General features: G+C 38.6%; 1 protein-coding gene across 6 annotated transcripts in view; it reads right to left on the bottom strand.

Annotated features, from left to right (window-relative positions):
• enah (ENAH actin regulator) overlaps nt 1-15,900 on the bottom strand; it is a 167,680-nt gene that overhangs the window by 8,401 nt on the left and 143,379 nt on the right. For 3 of the 6 annotated variants that reach the window (XM_051645213.1, XM_051645212.1, XM_051645210.1), the window contains exons 6-12: nt 13,239-13,964; nt 9,334-9,659; nt 8,951-9,087; nt 7,348-7,396; nt 7,138-7,189; nt 3,010-3,076; nt 2,495-2,554 (exon numbers count right to left, since the gene is read on the bottom strand). In XM_051645213.1, the coding sequence (XP_051501173.1) occupies nt 2,495-2,554; nt 3,010-3,076; nt 7,138-7,189; nt 7,348-7,396; nt 8,951-9,087; nt 9,334-9,659; nt 13,239-13,964 (1,417 nt within the window). The remainder of the gene's footprint in view (nt 1-2,494; nt 2,555-3,009; nt 3,077-7,137; nt 7,190-7,347; nt 7,397-8,950; nt 9,088-9,333; nt 9,660-13,238; nt 13,965-15,900) is intronic. The other 3 variants (XM_051645211.1, XM_051645214.1, XM_051645216.1) reach the window with 3 other exon arrangements.

The following is a 15,900-nucleotide window of genomic DNA, read 5'->3' on the forward strand; positions in this document are numbered from 1 at the left end:
TCATCAAATGAAATATATAAATACATTTTCAACAGTATTATTTTTTATCAAATGCAGTGCTTTTATAGAGAAACACCAAATAACACAGCACAATCCAAAATACAACACTGGAGTAATTTTGGTCAAATAAAGTGCTACATAACAGAGCATCACAGATGTGAGATATTTCTTAAATATAATATAATTACTATTTAATATTATTAGTAGTATTACAGTGAATATTCTATTTCTGTCTTTTTTTCCATTTAAATGGAGCTTTTATTTTGAAGTGTTTTTTTGTTGCTCTGAAGATAGCTTCTCAATTCAGAAAAGCCGGATGGTGACTCAAATGATTATTAAACTGCAAAAAGCTGCTATTTAATTAAATAAATATGTAGTCTTTATGTGCCTTGCGCTACAAAGTGAATTAGCGCTCTGCTCGCTGTCATCTGCTACAAACAGAGCATGCGAAGCTCATGATGGTTTTTTCTGCATATGAGAAGGTATGAGAACTTTGTGAGTTTATGTCAGCACAACACCGGCTCTACACATTCACAAGCACTCACAGTTGAAGCGCGCAGCAATGCAAACTATATATTTATCTCATTAAATCGCAGCTTTTGCGATTAAATAATCTCAATAGAACATAACGTGATTTTAATTACAGCCTGAATGTTTACATAATGACATTTGTACGTCAGATGGTATCGGTTTTTGGTATCGGAGCATTTTTATGAGCACGAGTACAAGTACATGAGCATGGTATCGTACCGATTCCGATGCCAGTATCGGTATTGAGACATCCCTAATAGTGCCCGAACGATTTATCGGCCGATATGAGCCTTTTACCGATATATCTGTATCTCCGTATATGTTTACCGATATGCGCAGATATGAAAACTTTTTTCTGAACATATAATGCAGAAAACAATGCTTTAGAATTGGTGTCATTACGTAGTTTGTCCAGCAGAGCGCGCTCCGATTCCACTGTTTACAGAACCGACTCTGAGCTGACGGTGGCTCTGCAGACAGGGCGGAGTTAAGCAGTGTCATTTCGGTAAGCTGCAAACTAATTTGTGAAATACATACTGGAAAGTTAATAAACAATGACTTCATCATTTTCCCTTTTCAGTATAACTAATATAATGTTTACCCTGTCCCTGACAACCATGTCACTCATGTTTATCACATCTGTTTGCTGTTAGCCAGCTAAAGTTTGTCAGTGCAGTCAGTAATGTAGCAGATTGAAAGGTAAACATCAGAGCATCTTTTTGCAGCTCAGCAGACAACGGTGCAGTGGTGGATTGTGTTTGTTGAGTGTTGCTTTCACGCTATGTTGTTACCTAGTTGGTGAGACGCAATGCTGGAAAGTAAATAAAGTCCTTCTTTTGCTCTCCATGACAATGAGGTTATAGCTAACTAGCTAACCACGTAGCTACTTTCACTGCTTGTCAGTTGAGTGGAAGCTAATGTGTAAACATGTATTCACCAAACTGTTTTGTTCAGGATTCACAGTTTGGTACCCCCTTCAACCGAACAATTCCAGTCGCTGCATTTATAGAATTGCATTTTCCACCGTTGAAAGTTTCCCCTGACACTGTATAGCAGAATACGGTGTAACACCACTGCCGCTGTTTATCTCGTCTCGGCAGGTGTAAACGCTTCTTGTTTTACACCCTGCCCCTAATTGACTGGCAGTAATAAAATAGTCAGCATTTGATTAATACTAAACAGCACTGATGTTTATTTAGTGATTTCTTGTATTTTTATTTATTCTTTATTTTCTCAGTGTTCATTTCTAGAATTTGTTGACAATGTATAATAATAATGTCAAATATTCTTTGATAAAAATGATTAAGAAAGCAGCCTTCTGAGTACCTTTGCATAGTCATATCGGTGCACAATCCACATAGAAAATGTCCTTTTCATTCCAGCTCAAAAATTAACTATATCGGCCACCATATCAGTAATCTGTGAATTTGCCCCCTCTAAAATCGGTATAGGTCTCAAAAATCCCATATCAGTTGGGCTCTAATCCCTAATATTCAATACAAATTATACACATTGTGTCATGTCTACTTCATGGCCAAAAAGACAGTCACTCGATAATGATAATATCATGAATATTAATTACGTCTGTCTATCATAAAAGCAGCAATTTTGGTGCACACCTTAAACAGTTAGTTCACCAAAAAATTGATGCCGAGTCCCTAACATCATCTTTTGCATTTCACAGAAAAAGAAAGTCATATGAGTTTGAAACAACATGAGGCTGAGTAATGACAGAATTTACATTTTTGGGTGAATGGTTCCTTTAACATTTCAGGAACCATAAGATAAGTGAATTATACTATTTCATGGTGATTATATAGTTTGGCAACAGTAGAATCTTTGTGTATGGAAAAAATATTTGTAAAATATTTGTAGACAATCACTACACCAACCCCTCATCTTATTTAAAGAGCACTCTATGCAAACAAAGTCTAGAAAGATGTCTCAAACTAGCCTCTTATACCTGTTTAAGGAATCATAGTACTTTTCAGTACTCGTCTGATTTCTCCATGGTGTGTCCCGTCTGTGAGGGTAAAGAGACTAACCAGTCAGAGGTCAGCAGCTCTTATTGTGCAAAATACACTAGGTCCAACTCTTAGATATCGCTTCAGAGCAGCCTTATTGAAATGTGTAAATCATTTTCTGTGTAAATGCCTGAAAGAATGGCATATTCTAAGCAAAAAGGAAAGCAAACCTTTAAAAAAAATCTTTTTTTTTTTTTTAGAAAAGCACTGGTAACACAGATCTGGTGAGAAGCAACAGCACTGTGCTTTAGTCATGTCTGGCATGGGACCCAACCGCCTGCATTCTGACATGCAATTCTTTGGGGTCCCCAGCCACAAGCATGTGATGCAAAGCAGTGGAGGCAAAAAGTAATCAAACTAGCTTTGAGAGGGCGGGACTTGCCGAAGACCCCAAAATCAGGATGTTTTCTTCAATTGATATGATTCAAGAGGTACAACGACATACAGTAATTACCTTCCAATGACTGGTGATTTGCTACCATTCATGGTATTTGTCCTCTCCCAAGGCTTTCTGGGCATGTCTGTGAAAAATAAATAAATAAATAAATAAAATAAAGAATGCATAAATTAAAAACTGAATGCTATGTTAAAGCTACACTATGTAAGATTATTTTGTTAAAAATGAACAATTGCATTGAGGGAGTACACCAAAAATCTGTCTTCCAAACCGTGTTTTTACATTACCATGATTCACTACGGTAAGCCTATAATAATTTATTTATATTTAGAGCTGTCGGGACGGATTTCCCGGGAAATTGCATACTTCCGTCATTCTTCCGTGCGTTTATGTCATGTCCATAAATAAAGAAAAGAAGGTCTGGCTACTATAGCTTGTGTATGTTGCAGTGGAAGGTGTGGTAGTAGCTTGAAGCTAAAAGCTTGAAGCCACAACAAATTTGCGACACTGACGATGGATTGTTCGAAAAGGAAACCCTCTGGGGAAATCACTCGTTGTAAAAATAAAGAAACCTTGAACCGAGAAAAGTCTGCGAGCAAAAAGGGAAATCAACGGGGCCCATAATAAAACACGAATCAACATTGGCTTGGCTTTTCAGAGGTGGCGACAACTCCAAAAAAGGATTTAAAACTGACCCTGAGATGGCTTTTTTTCTTGCTCGACATGTAAGATATTTTATTGGGCCGATAGTTAGCCAGTTATCTTTTTAACATTAGCGAGGTAGTTCATAAGGTAGCGTTAGCCACTCTAATAGGCATTTTATCATGGGTTGTGGAACTGTAGTGCTTGATTTCATTTTCGAGGAAGGACATTGGAAAATTCTTTCTTTAGCCCTATTCGGACGGCAGTTATTTTACATGGGGACGTGGGGTGATTCCAGCATTTACAGGGGGTAGTCAGTGATTTTATTGCCGTCCGAATCCGAAATGTCTATGTTTTTCTCCTACCTCCCGCTAGACAATTCCCGGGCCAAATTACCTACTGTTTTTTGACATACACAAAGGATGTGTGGTAATTTAATTGCTGTAATATATCACATTTTAATGAAGAAACATTTACTAAATACATTTATACATAGGGCTTGCATGACTACTCGTTTATAAGGGTTGAGTTGTCCCAGAAAAGTTGCCGGGTTAATGTCTATCTTATTTAAAAGGTTTAATTTCCACCTCCACTTTTTAAACACTTACAAATATTTCCAAATGTTGTCTGTCATTTTGATAGATAAGACATAAGAAGTTTTTACCATAGCTCCTCAAATTTCATTTTAACTCTATTTACTGTCCTTGATATGTGCGGCTTCTATATCTCCTTGCGTGCGCTTAGGAGAGAGCGTGCAAGCGGCGCAATTGAGGTGAAGCAGGTGACGAAACATGCGTAGCCCCTTTGACAGATTTATTTGGCTGCGCTGATAAACAGTCTTGTCCCAACTGTTTCTTGATGCTCTTCGCAAGAATTTTGGTTTGCTCCGTATGTGAAAATATCTGCAGCGCTGTTCCCTCATGCTTTAAAAAATTTATTTTCACTTTAGCGTAATTCCGAACATATTTAAATGCAAATACAGAGGACACGGTTTGTGGATTGATGAATTTTCCATATAACAAGTGCAACTGCAATAATGTGATCGACAAAAAGTCTTGCTCGTCCCCCATGATTTAATTGTCATCTGAACGCGTGAGTTTTATCACAGAGGAGCCATGAAAATGTACTTTTACAGACGTCACCCTGAGAAACAATTGAAAATAGGGCTTTTCATTATTTATATTTTTTTTAAGGGGAAGGGGAGAGTTTTGATGTCATTAGTGATATCTGCTCTAAAAAGATGATCATCTGTAACCATGGGTACACCAGCACGCATACAACAATCAGATTCATCCACGCAGAGCCGAAGCCCAATTCACATAATAACCAAAACAATGTACCTCTGAAAGTATCTTGCAGTTTTATGCTTCAACCACTAGAGGGCCAAAAGTTACATAGTGTAGCTTTAAGTTGCACTGAGTAATACTTTCCTCGATAAAAAAAGCTTTACCCCTAAATAATTTAAGTGCTTTTGATTTTTATTTTTTTTTAATCATGTAAACTTGCATGAGATGAAGTCTCATATCATTATCCTAATAAAATCTGTTTTATTTTACACATAGTGGATCGCCTCATGGGGGCTGACAATTTGAGATCATATGACCAGCCGAATACTACTAATTTTATCTCGGTAACTCGCCTGTTATCAGACACTTTATTAACTGAATAAATTATTAAGGGCTGACTGTGAATAGCGCATTTCTACAATAGCATCGATAACCAAAAACTTTTGGCTGTTTCACTGTCCTTACACTTGCTCACCTGCAGTGTTGGGTGTAACGCATTACAAAGTACTGTGCGTTACTGTAATCTAATTACATTTCGCTGTAATGCAGTAATGTAATGCATTACTTTTAAAATTTAGTAATCTGATTACAGTTACAGACATGTATAAAACTACGTTACTTGGATTACACATTTATTGCTAAGACAATAATATTAATTAAGTAGAATGCATTTTAAAATGTATTACATTCCTATGTTAGTACTTTTATGTGTTTTGCTGTGTCTGCTAATGAGCATGTGCTCTAACAAACCACCATGGCATTGAGGACACGTATCGAGGCAATGGCAGATGTGTGAGCTGTGTTACTATGGACACAGCGGAGTGTAGTTTATTCGAATTGAAAATGAAAGTAAAGCATTTCAAGATTTCATGAGCTCACGATCAATCTCAGCGAGCTTTGTGTCAGCATGCTCCCAGCCTTGGCTGGAGGAGAGAGGCACGCAAGGCTGGACCGCCGACAAATCCTCCTCAAATCTCCGCGCTCTACCCCATCCTCGCGTGCCTCCCTCATGTGTCTCTCTGCAGCTGCCACGGGAGGAGATGGGATCGGCCTCGGGTGTATATGGAAAACAGCGCACGTTCCCGTCTGACAGAGGGATATATCGGTCTCAAGGTGGAAACATTTGTGGAACGGCATCTAGAAAAAGACTTCGCTAACAAACGGCTCTTTTATGTTCTTTATATACTGTACACAATTAAACACAGACAATGCAATAGCGTTACAAATGCGCAAGTGATAAAGGATACTCAGTTCGTCCGAGCATAAGCAGGGAGGTAGAAACAATCCACTCTTTGTAAAGTTGTGTGAACACACACACGTGAAAAGACATACTGTACATGCACACATACACATGCATGATGCAACACACAAGCAAACCTCTATATTCACACCGAAAAGAAACAACAAGCATTCAAATACACAATGGATTTACTATTAAAGCTGTTTGCAAATGTGTTCTCAGAAAAGTTTTCATTTATTAGTATTCTTTTTCTGTCTTTCACACCAACACAAACACAGGTAAACAAGCATACTGTACACACACATGCTACACACAGCTAAGAAGGTTGTAAATAGCGGACACCCCCCCTGAAGATACTACTACAGCATATTTCAGATAAAAAAATGTAAGTTGCATATTTAGAAATGCATTCGATCTCTTTAGCCAAGTTGCTGTCTTTGTCATATTGCTGTAATTTTGTTAATATTTCAGTCAATATTAAAGTACCAAAAGAGCTATTAGTGTCACATTTGTGTTTTTCCACAGGACTGATTGGTTTTAGAAAGTAACTTCAAAGGAAAGTAATTACTAATCTGATTACTTTACCAACAAAGTAATCAGTAAAGGAATTAAATTACAAATTTTAGAGAAGTAATCAGTAATCAGTAGTGGATTACCTTTTTTTTTTATTTATTTTTTTTATTTTTTTTTTTTTAAGTAACTTGCCTAACACTGCTCACCTGACATATACTAATAATTACTCAAATAAATTAAGTTGGACCAACATAAGAAAATTAACTGAATAAAACCTTATTAAATTGATTTTGATGAACCTAATGAAATTTTGTTAAAACTACTTTGGTACATTGAATTGACCTAATCTAACTAAATCATGCTGGCTCAATGAAACTGACTTAATCTGAAAGATATTAAATTGCTTGTAAAAACTTTCACATTTTTTGAGTGTAATAAATTTAAATTTTTATCATTCTTTTGATCTTCATGCATGTTCCTTCATAAGAATGATCTGAATTTTACCTGGTGTGCTACATGCTGACACTTTCGGAGTTATGGTAGCCTCAACCTCTTCCTGTTGGAGAAATAAAAAGAAAATCTATTTGACAATCTGCCACATAAACTGTACAATGATATCAGTAACTTACATCAAGTCAATAATCCATTGCATCATTATCTTATTATGTGTAAGTACAGGTTTAGTCAATGGAATGAAGCACTATATATACTCACTGCTTTCTGCTCAGGCTCTGGTGATGATCCCTTATCAGCAATTCTTCTCCTAAATCAAATCAATTGAAAATTTGTACATTTCTTTACAATGGTGGCTATTATGGAACATTACTGACAATGGATCTCAACAGACATGCTTTTAGTAAATGCTGGCATTCAGGGGCGGATCTACTGGGGTGGCATAGGGTGGCAGCATAGGGTGGCAACATAAGTATCCAAATGTATTAAATAAGTATAGTAAGTATACTATAGTTGATGTTGACAATGTGTAGGGGTTTATTCATGTCAAACTGCCTAAACTCTCACCGAAAGAAGACCCATTGCGTGATTGATTACAGCAGCAACCAATCCCGTGATTGTTTACAGCAGCTGCAGCAGCCAATCGCCTTCCTACTATTGCAGCATAGTGCAGTGTACAGTGTTTGGGCTCTTGCGGGTTGATGAGCTTATTTCCTCAACAACACATGGACAAAAACATGAAAAAAAAAAAAAATAAAAAGAGGTAAAAGATTAATTTCTGAGTTGTTTCCAAGTATTCACTGATTGATTATTAGATACATTGCTGACAGTTATGGGTTGAGATGGATGAGATGTATCCTCACCACTTTTTGAAACAGCTTTCGTCAGGCATGTGTATAATCTAGATGAAACATCTCCAGTTCTTGACTAGGTGTTTCTATTTCATCTGGCGATCAAGCGCTGGAATGAGTTATTTTGAATGATATGATGATAAGTGTTTGTTGCGGCTGTGTCGTTTAGTGTCTGCAGTTTTTCCACAGCTCGCGCTCTTTTCCGTGTCCTTCACTGTGATGACCTTCTTGGCTGTATTGTTTGTGTGTATGTAGAGGGTGTGTGTGTTGTCTATTTCTCTTTCTCTCCTTCTCTCTTAATCGATCTAAGGTGTGTGGTAACCAGGTGAGCTGTCTGTTGATGGGGCGCAGTGTGTTTCCTCCCTATATAAACCGAGTGTTTCATGGCTGGGTTGTGTAATGGGAGACGGTTGTTCGTATGCGGTGTCATCTCGTTCACGGGTGCTCAGGCGCATATTGAATTTTCTTTTCTCCAGGATCCCACTGCTGGTGTGGAGAGTTTGTGGATGTCGCTGTCTGAATTTCTGAGTTTTCTGTTTTTTCATATGCAAAACTGTCAATAAATGTGTCTGCATAAGGTAGTGACATTTAGTCCAGATTGTCGGTTCTATATGTGAAGCTTAGGAATATTTAGAATTAGTAGATGTGCTTAATAGACAATGTCTCAGTGCTGTGTTGATATACATTTTGATACTTATTTTTTATTATGCCAAAAAAAAAAAATTATTTGTTTTGTTTTTATGTTGCAAAATGGTTACTGTGCAGTTCCTGTGGAAATGCAGTTGTATCGCAAATTCATGGGTATTTGTAATATGATAGTGACTCCAATTAATGAACTAGTAATTGTTGCAATGAAACTTGGTACCTTAATCCATAAGAACTACGCATGGTTTGGTGTTGCCACCCCTCATAGTCTGCATGCCACCCCATACATTTTTTTAATAGATCCACCCCTGCTGGCATTCATTCTGGAACCATTCTGGCATTAGAAATAAATAAACCATGTAGTTCACCTCCTGGCAAGCAGGGCACTCATCTCCTCCATTAGACCTCCTCCTCCAGGTAAAGGGCCATTCCCGCGGGCTGCTTCGGGCTTGGCACCACCAGAACCCACCACACCAACAATGGCTGGAGCCAGAGGCTCATCACTCTACAGTAACAGATGAGGTTAGCAGTTTAGTTTATTTTTACAAGCAGATTGAAGAGGCTTTGATAATCTTCTGAATTAACTCATTACATTTAGAAAATTTGCTTGAATGTAACTGAGAAGAGAACAGTTGTAACTTGCCAAAAATTGATGAGAGATTCAGATGAGGATGGAAAACAGATGGGATGTGCTTAGTTTACATTAGTTTTAGAATCATGTGATGCATTGAGATATTCCAGGAACCCTTACCCTTGGCACTTTACGTAGCTTGGCTCCAGCGAGGGCGGCTGCAAGTCCAGACAGGCTCTTCTCTTCTGTGGTGGGTGAGGGGGTAAACAGACCCAAAGGCAAAGGTGGGGCAGGGGGTGGAGGTGGTGCTGGTGGAGGAGCCTGGCCTGAGGGTGGAGGCGGTGGGCCGGGGGGAGGGGGTGGGCCTGTTGGGGTAAGTGTAGGGGGTAGAGGTGGTGGGGGAGGGGGGCCAGGGGGTGGTGGAGGTCCGGCCATGGTTGGAGTCACAGTGGAGCAGGGAGGGAGGGGTGGTGGGGGTGGAGGGGTGGGCGTCCCCTGTACTAAATCTGTAGGGATGAATAAAAACAACAGTTACAACATAACTCTGAAAACTTAAAGCAAGTGAACTCAGCTAAAGCAATAGCTATCAGTACTGATTATTATCACCTGATCTACAGTGGCCTCTAAGTATTTGTACACTTAAGCCACACTTAAAAATGTATGAATGTCATTGCATTATACTGTAAAACAAAATATCAAACCATGTGGCATTTAATAAAAAATAAATAAAAAATAAAATAAAAAAATAAATGGCACAGACACACTTGTTGAGCAAAACATTTTACCAAAAGAATGTTGATAGGCTTAAAATTATAAAACTGTGGATACAGTTGAAGTCAGAAGTTTACATACACCTTAGCCAAATACATTTAAACTCAGTTTTCACAATTCCTGATATTTAAGAAATTAATTGTAGAAAACATTCCCTGTCTTAGGTCAGTTAGGATCAATACTTTATTTTAAGAATGTGAAGTGTCAGAATAATAGTAGAGACAATTATTTATTTCAACTTTCATTTCTAACACGTCAGACATTTACATACACTTTGTTAGTATTTGGTAGCATTGCCTTTAAATTGTTTAACTTGGATAAAATGTTTTGGGTAGGCTTCTACAAGCTTCTCACAATAAGTTGCTGGAATTTTGGCCCATTCCTCCAGATAGAACTGGTGTAACTGAGTCAGGATTGTAGGTCTCCTTGCTCGCACACGCTTTTTCAGTTCTGCCCACAAATTTTCTATATTGAGGTCAGGGCTTTGTGATGGCCTCTCCAGTACCTTGACTTTGCTGTCCTTAAGCCATTTCGCAACTTTGGAGGTGTGCTTGGGGTCACTGTCCATTGGGAAGACCCATTTGCAACAAAGCTTTAACTTCCTGGCTGATGTCTTGAGATATTGATTCAATATATCCACATACTTTTCCTTCCTCATGATGCCATCTATTTTGTGAAGTGCACCAGTCCCTCCTGCAGCAAAGCACTCCCAGAACATGAGGCTGCCACCCCCATGCTTCACGGTTGGGGATGGTGTTCTTCGGCTCGCACCAAACTATGTTCATCTCTAGAAGATAGAATGTGTCACTTCCTGAGCGGTATGATGGCTGTGTGGTCCCATGGCGTTTATACTTGTGTACTATTGATTGTACAGATTAACGTGGTACCTTCAGGCATTTAGAAATTGCTCCCAAGGATGAACCAGACTTGTGGAGGTCCGCAATTTTTTTTCTGAGGTCTTTCTTTTGGTTTCCCCATGATGTCAAGCAAAGAGGCACTGAGTTTAAAGGTAGGCCTTAAAATACATCCACATGTACACCTCCAATTGACTCCAATTAGCCTATCAGAAGCTATTTGGCTAATTGCCTAAAGGCTCAACATAATTTTCTGGAATGTTCCAAGCTGCTTATAGGCACAGTTAACTTAGTGTATTTAAACTTCTGACCCACTGGAATTGTGATATAGTCAATTAAAAATGAAACAATCTGTCTGTAATTTTTTCAACAATTGTTGGAAAAAATACTCAAGTCATGCACAAAGTAGATGTCCTAAACGACTTGACAAAACTATAGTTTGCTAATATGAAATCTGTGGAGTGGTTAAAAAAAATTAGTTTTAATGACTTCAACCTAAGTGTATGTAAATGTCTGACTTCAACTGTATATTGTTCGAAATTTGCATACTTTGTGGAACATGTCCAAAGTTAATGTGATAAACTACACCAGTGGTTACTCTGCTTGGACATCTGTGTGAATTTGAGGAGAAATGACTTTGGTTCCCTACAGTTGGTTAAATGGAAAATTGGCTCAGACAAGTTAGCGCTGAGAAAAGGTGTGCATAATTTGTTTGCAGATGCCACATGATTTTATCTATCTAATGCAATACGATTCATATATTTTAAAGTGCGGCTTAAGTGTGACTTAGAATTTGTCCAAATACCTTTGGGGGTCACAATTTTTTTTTTTTTTTTTTTTTTAAACAGTCATACCAGCAAAACATAAAACCATATTTTTACATAGTGAAAAAACCTTAATCAGAATGAGCTTAATGGATGTCAGTGATTGCCCATATTTGGAGCCCAAGTAGCCTATTTATTTATCAGTATGTGACCAAATGGCTTGCCTTGTACAACAGCCAACATTCATTAGCTTTGTTTTTGTTTTTTTAAATGAATTGATTAATTGACATCCAAAGCTCATTCTAAACACCTAACACAAACATGTGACATTAATACATGAAATAATGTGAACATACTGAACACTTGTCCATAGACTGTCATCTGAGCACATTAAACTCTGATGACCATCTTCAGCAGTACATGAGGAAGAGACTGATGGGTTTATGGGAAAACCAATATGAAACAAATAAGTACTTTGAACCAACAAAATGCAGAGATGTAATAACTGGAGTAATGGTTTAATCACATCTAATCATTAAAACGTCATTTAAAGCCAATGTTGCTTCATGATTTATTCTGCATAAGCTCATTGCACAAATTCACAATTTAGAAGTAGTGACTTGCCAGATTATTTTTATTTCATCAGACTATATTTTTTATATTTGTTTAAGTTTGTCTAAGTCAATGTGACACACATGCCTGTCAAACACACTTGAGTTAATCATATTAGTGTGTAGAATTTAACTCAATGTCAAACTGCATCATGCATACAAACTGTGAAGCCTAAAACCTCTATAAACAATTGAAAGAGATGATCTTATGTCATTGCTGTTGCTCTGACCTCGTATGAAAAGCTCTCTTTAGTTAAAACTATGACAAAACTTATAAAAAAAAAAAAAAATGGCTTGCCTTTTTATGACCTTGCCAAGGACAAAAACATGTAGTCATTTTAATTTTCTTTTTATGTTACATTTTTAAAAACGGTCTGTCTCTTTTAAGGATGTTTTTTCATGAAACAAAAGTGTGACTGAATAATAACCAAAGAGGATGTGGGTATGGTGATGGCCAGTTATAAACCAAGTTAAGATTACTGTGCCTCGACAGTTCGCTTGTACATGTTAAAGGGATAGTTCACCAAAAATTAAAATTCTGTCAAACCCGTATGTCTTTCTTCTGTGGAACACAAAAGGAAATGCTCACTTTCACTGCATCTTCTTTACATAAAATGAAAGTGAATGTTGACTGAGGCTGTCATTTTGTCTAACAGATGAAATCATTTTCATTTTTGGGTGAACTACTCCTTTAACCTCCACTGCTTGACTATAAAACAATAAACAGGAGATGGATGTAATATACTGCAGAAAAAAGTGATGATACTGCTGTTTTACAGACTCAATAGACTCAAAGTCCATGAGAGAGAGTGGAGATGTCTTTTCATGCCATGCCATACAAACGAACATCTATCAAACCAATGATCATGGGATGCACAGACATACAAAGACAAAACAGCAAAATTCTAGAAACAATCAATTTCCTGAGGCTTCAGGGACTATCATATCAAACTAGCAAGCAATCGATAGTTGAAGCCAACTGCAGCCACAAGCCGTGCATGGAACCCAGCTCAACGTGGCAGGCCCCCTCCTTGAACCACGATTAGTGGGTTAGTGGAGGCGGAGTGACACAGAAGAGGCCTTACCCGGCTGGCTGGGCGAGTCAGCTGGCTGAAAGGGCGGCTCTGGAGCAGAGAAGTAGGAGTCTCCCGACCCAGAGTTTAGAGTGTGCTCAGCAGAGGCAGGGAAGGCTGTGGAAGGAGAAGGGACAACAGCAGGCTGGGGTGAGGGACAAGACATAAGGGAAGCAATGGGCATGGTGGGCACGGGCGAGGAGGAGTGGATGGGAGGCGGAGGGGGTGGAGTCGGGGGCGAAGAAAACGGCTGGCCCGAGATGGGGGATGAGGTATGGAAGTGAAGTGAGTAAGGTGGTCCGTTGGGCGCTGTGATGGGTGAGGGTGGTTTTTGGGAGAATGGACTAGGAGCCGGAATTGCGATAACCGGGCGAGGGCCCGTGGCCTTGCCAGGTGGACTGCTGATCATGATCGGAGGAGAAGGCGGTAAAGGGGTGAAGTTGCTGGTCGTCCAGATTACAGATTTGGAAGGAGGAGTTGGAGCTGGGGCAGGGGGTGGTGGTGTGGGCGGAGCGGGTTGCCTGCGAGGGACGGTGGCGTAATGAGGCAGGACTGGGTGAAAGGCAGAGCCTAGCGAGGTGGCGAATCGGGAGGCCGAGTGACGAAGGGGCGGGGACGGAGGAGTTGTTGTGGAAGGTGGTGTTGGTGGAGGGTAGCTGGGTGTGGAAGGGGAGATGGGTGAAGAGGAGCTGGTCTTGTATTCAGGAGGTGGAGGCATGTAGAGGGTGCTTTCGAATGCTGAACACACCAGATGACAGGACAGGAGGTAGAAAGCAGCAACCGTGCAAAAGGAAAGAACACAACACAGAGAGAGAGAAAAGGGGGGGAAGAGACAGAAGTGGGCAAATGAAGCAGGGAAACCAGCAGAGACCTACAAGTCCATAATATATTCCTATTTCTGTCTATGAAGACTATAATTAGTACAATCAGTTAGCTGTAGACCATTTTATGAATTGTAATCGAAGGGTTTAACTCCACAATGTGAGCAAAATGTTACAGAAAGATCCTAAGTTAGTGTATTGGCATCATTACACACCTGCTAAAGGTCATTCATCCACTCTCTTCATGCAAAGAAAATGCTAATCAAAGTCAAAAGATGTTGAAAATTGAAGTAAAACTGTAAAATGTCACCCAAAAAAATTATTTTTCCCCCTACTTGGCACAAAAAAGGAGATGTTAGGCTGAATGTTTGCCTCAGTCACCATTCACTTTCACTGATTATTTTCTTCCATACAATGAAAGTGAACAGTGACTGAGACTAAAATTCAGGCTAAAATTTCCTTTTTTGTTCCACAGAAGAAAGTCATACAGGTTTGCAACAAAATTTTGGAGCAAAATATTCCTTTTTACCACAAACATAACTTCACTAACTCTATGTACAGATACAACAAAACACTTGTCATTTTTGTACTTTCTAAAGTGAAATATAGAAGTAGAAGAAACTAATTTAGCCTAACTCAAAGAGTCAAATATCTCCACTGACTACAACACAACACTGCCAAGTAATGGGCTGCATCCAGTAGCCCAGGGCAGTGGTAGCTCAGCGGTTAAGGCTCTGGGTTACTGATCAGAAGGTCGGGGGTTCAAGCCCCAGCACTGCCAAGATGCCACTGTTGGGCCCTTGAGCAAGGCCCTTAACCCTATCTGCTCCAGGGGCGCCGTATCATGGCTGACCCTGCACTCTGACCCCAGCCTAGCTGGGATATGTGAAAAAGAAGAATTTCACCGTATATGTGCAAATGTATAATGTGTGATAAATAAAGAAAATTATTAATTATTAATTATCCCTACATTCCTTCAAAAGAGAACCGTCACAAACTCCACTTCTGTAGTGCAAGGGCTGCGTATTGTAGCACAATATTGCCAGAAATATTAGCCAGATACTTTGAAAATAGTGTAATATTAGCATATGAATAGTCTACTCCAGGGCTAGTCCCCTCATTAAATAGGATAATACTTTATGGAGAAAATGGAAGAACATTTTAGTTTTTTTTTAACTTATTTTTGTATTATATTTAAACGTATTCTTAAGTAAACATGACATTTCTACATGGCCATTGTTTTCATGTGGGTAGATATTGTGAGATGGCTTTAGCAGATCTAAATGTTCCTCCTCAATTTTCATAATTTGTAAAAAAATAAATAAAAAAGCCCTAAAATTTTAAAATGAATTATGTTTTGCTTATTTTTCAAAGTAAAGTTGATAAATTATTTGTTAGTTAAGAGCCAGTTCTTATGAAGGAATTTATGGACAGACCTTAAAACATGATAACTTAATTCAGTATACCCAGTGACTATTTTAATATAAATAAACGCACAGTATTAAGGGTGTTTTTAAAGTAACATTACTTGCAATGAAAGTGTTAACTAAGATGAATATGGAAAAAATGTTGGCCCCCACCAAATTTTTATCAGGATAATCTGGCCCACGCAAGTAGTTGAACAGCCCTAGTCTCTACTCCCTCCACTGGATTTTCAAAGTACTATGATAACATAATTTTGATACTAATAAAACATACTTTATGTAACATTAACTAGTTACAAGTAAGCTTAACTCATCTATAACTCACTACTTCTTAGTACACATAAATCTGCACTTTTGTTAAGTAAAACTGAGTAAAGGAGAATGACTTAAACTTAACAGGCTCCAAGTTCACCTGAGGTAACACTAATC

Source organism: Myxocyprinus asiaticus, chromosome 19 (assembly GCF_019703515.2).
Source record: "Myxocyprinus asiaticus isolate MX2 ecotype Aquarium Trade chromosome 19, UBuf_Myxa_2, whole genome shotgun sequence".
Lineage (NCBI taxonomy): Eukaryota > Metazoa > Chordata > Actinopteri > Cypriniformes > Catostomidae > Myxocyprinus > Myxocyprinus asiaticus.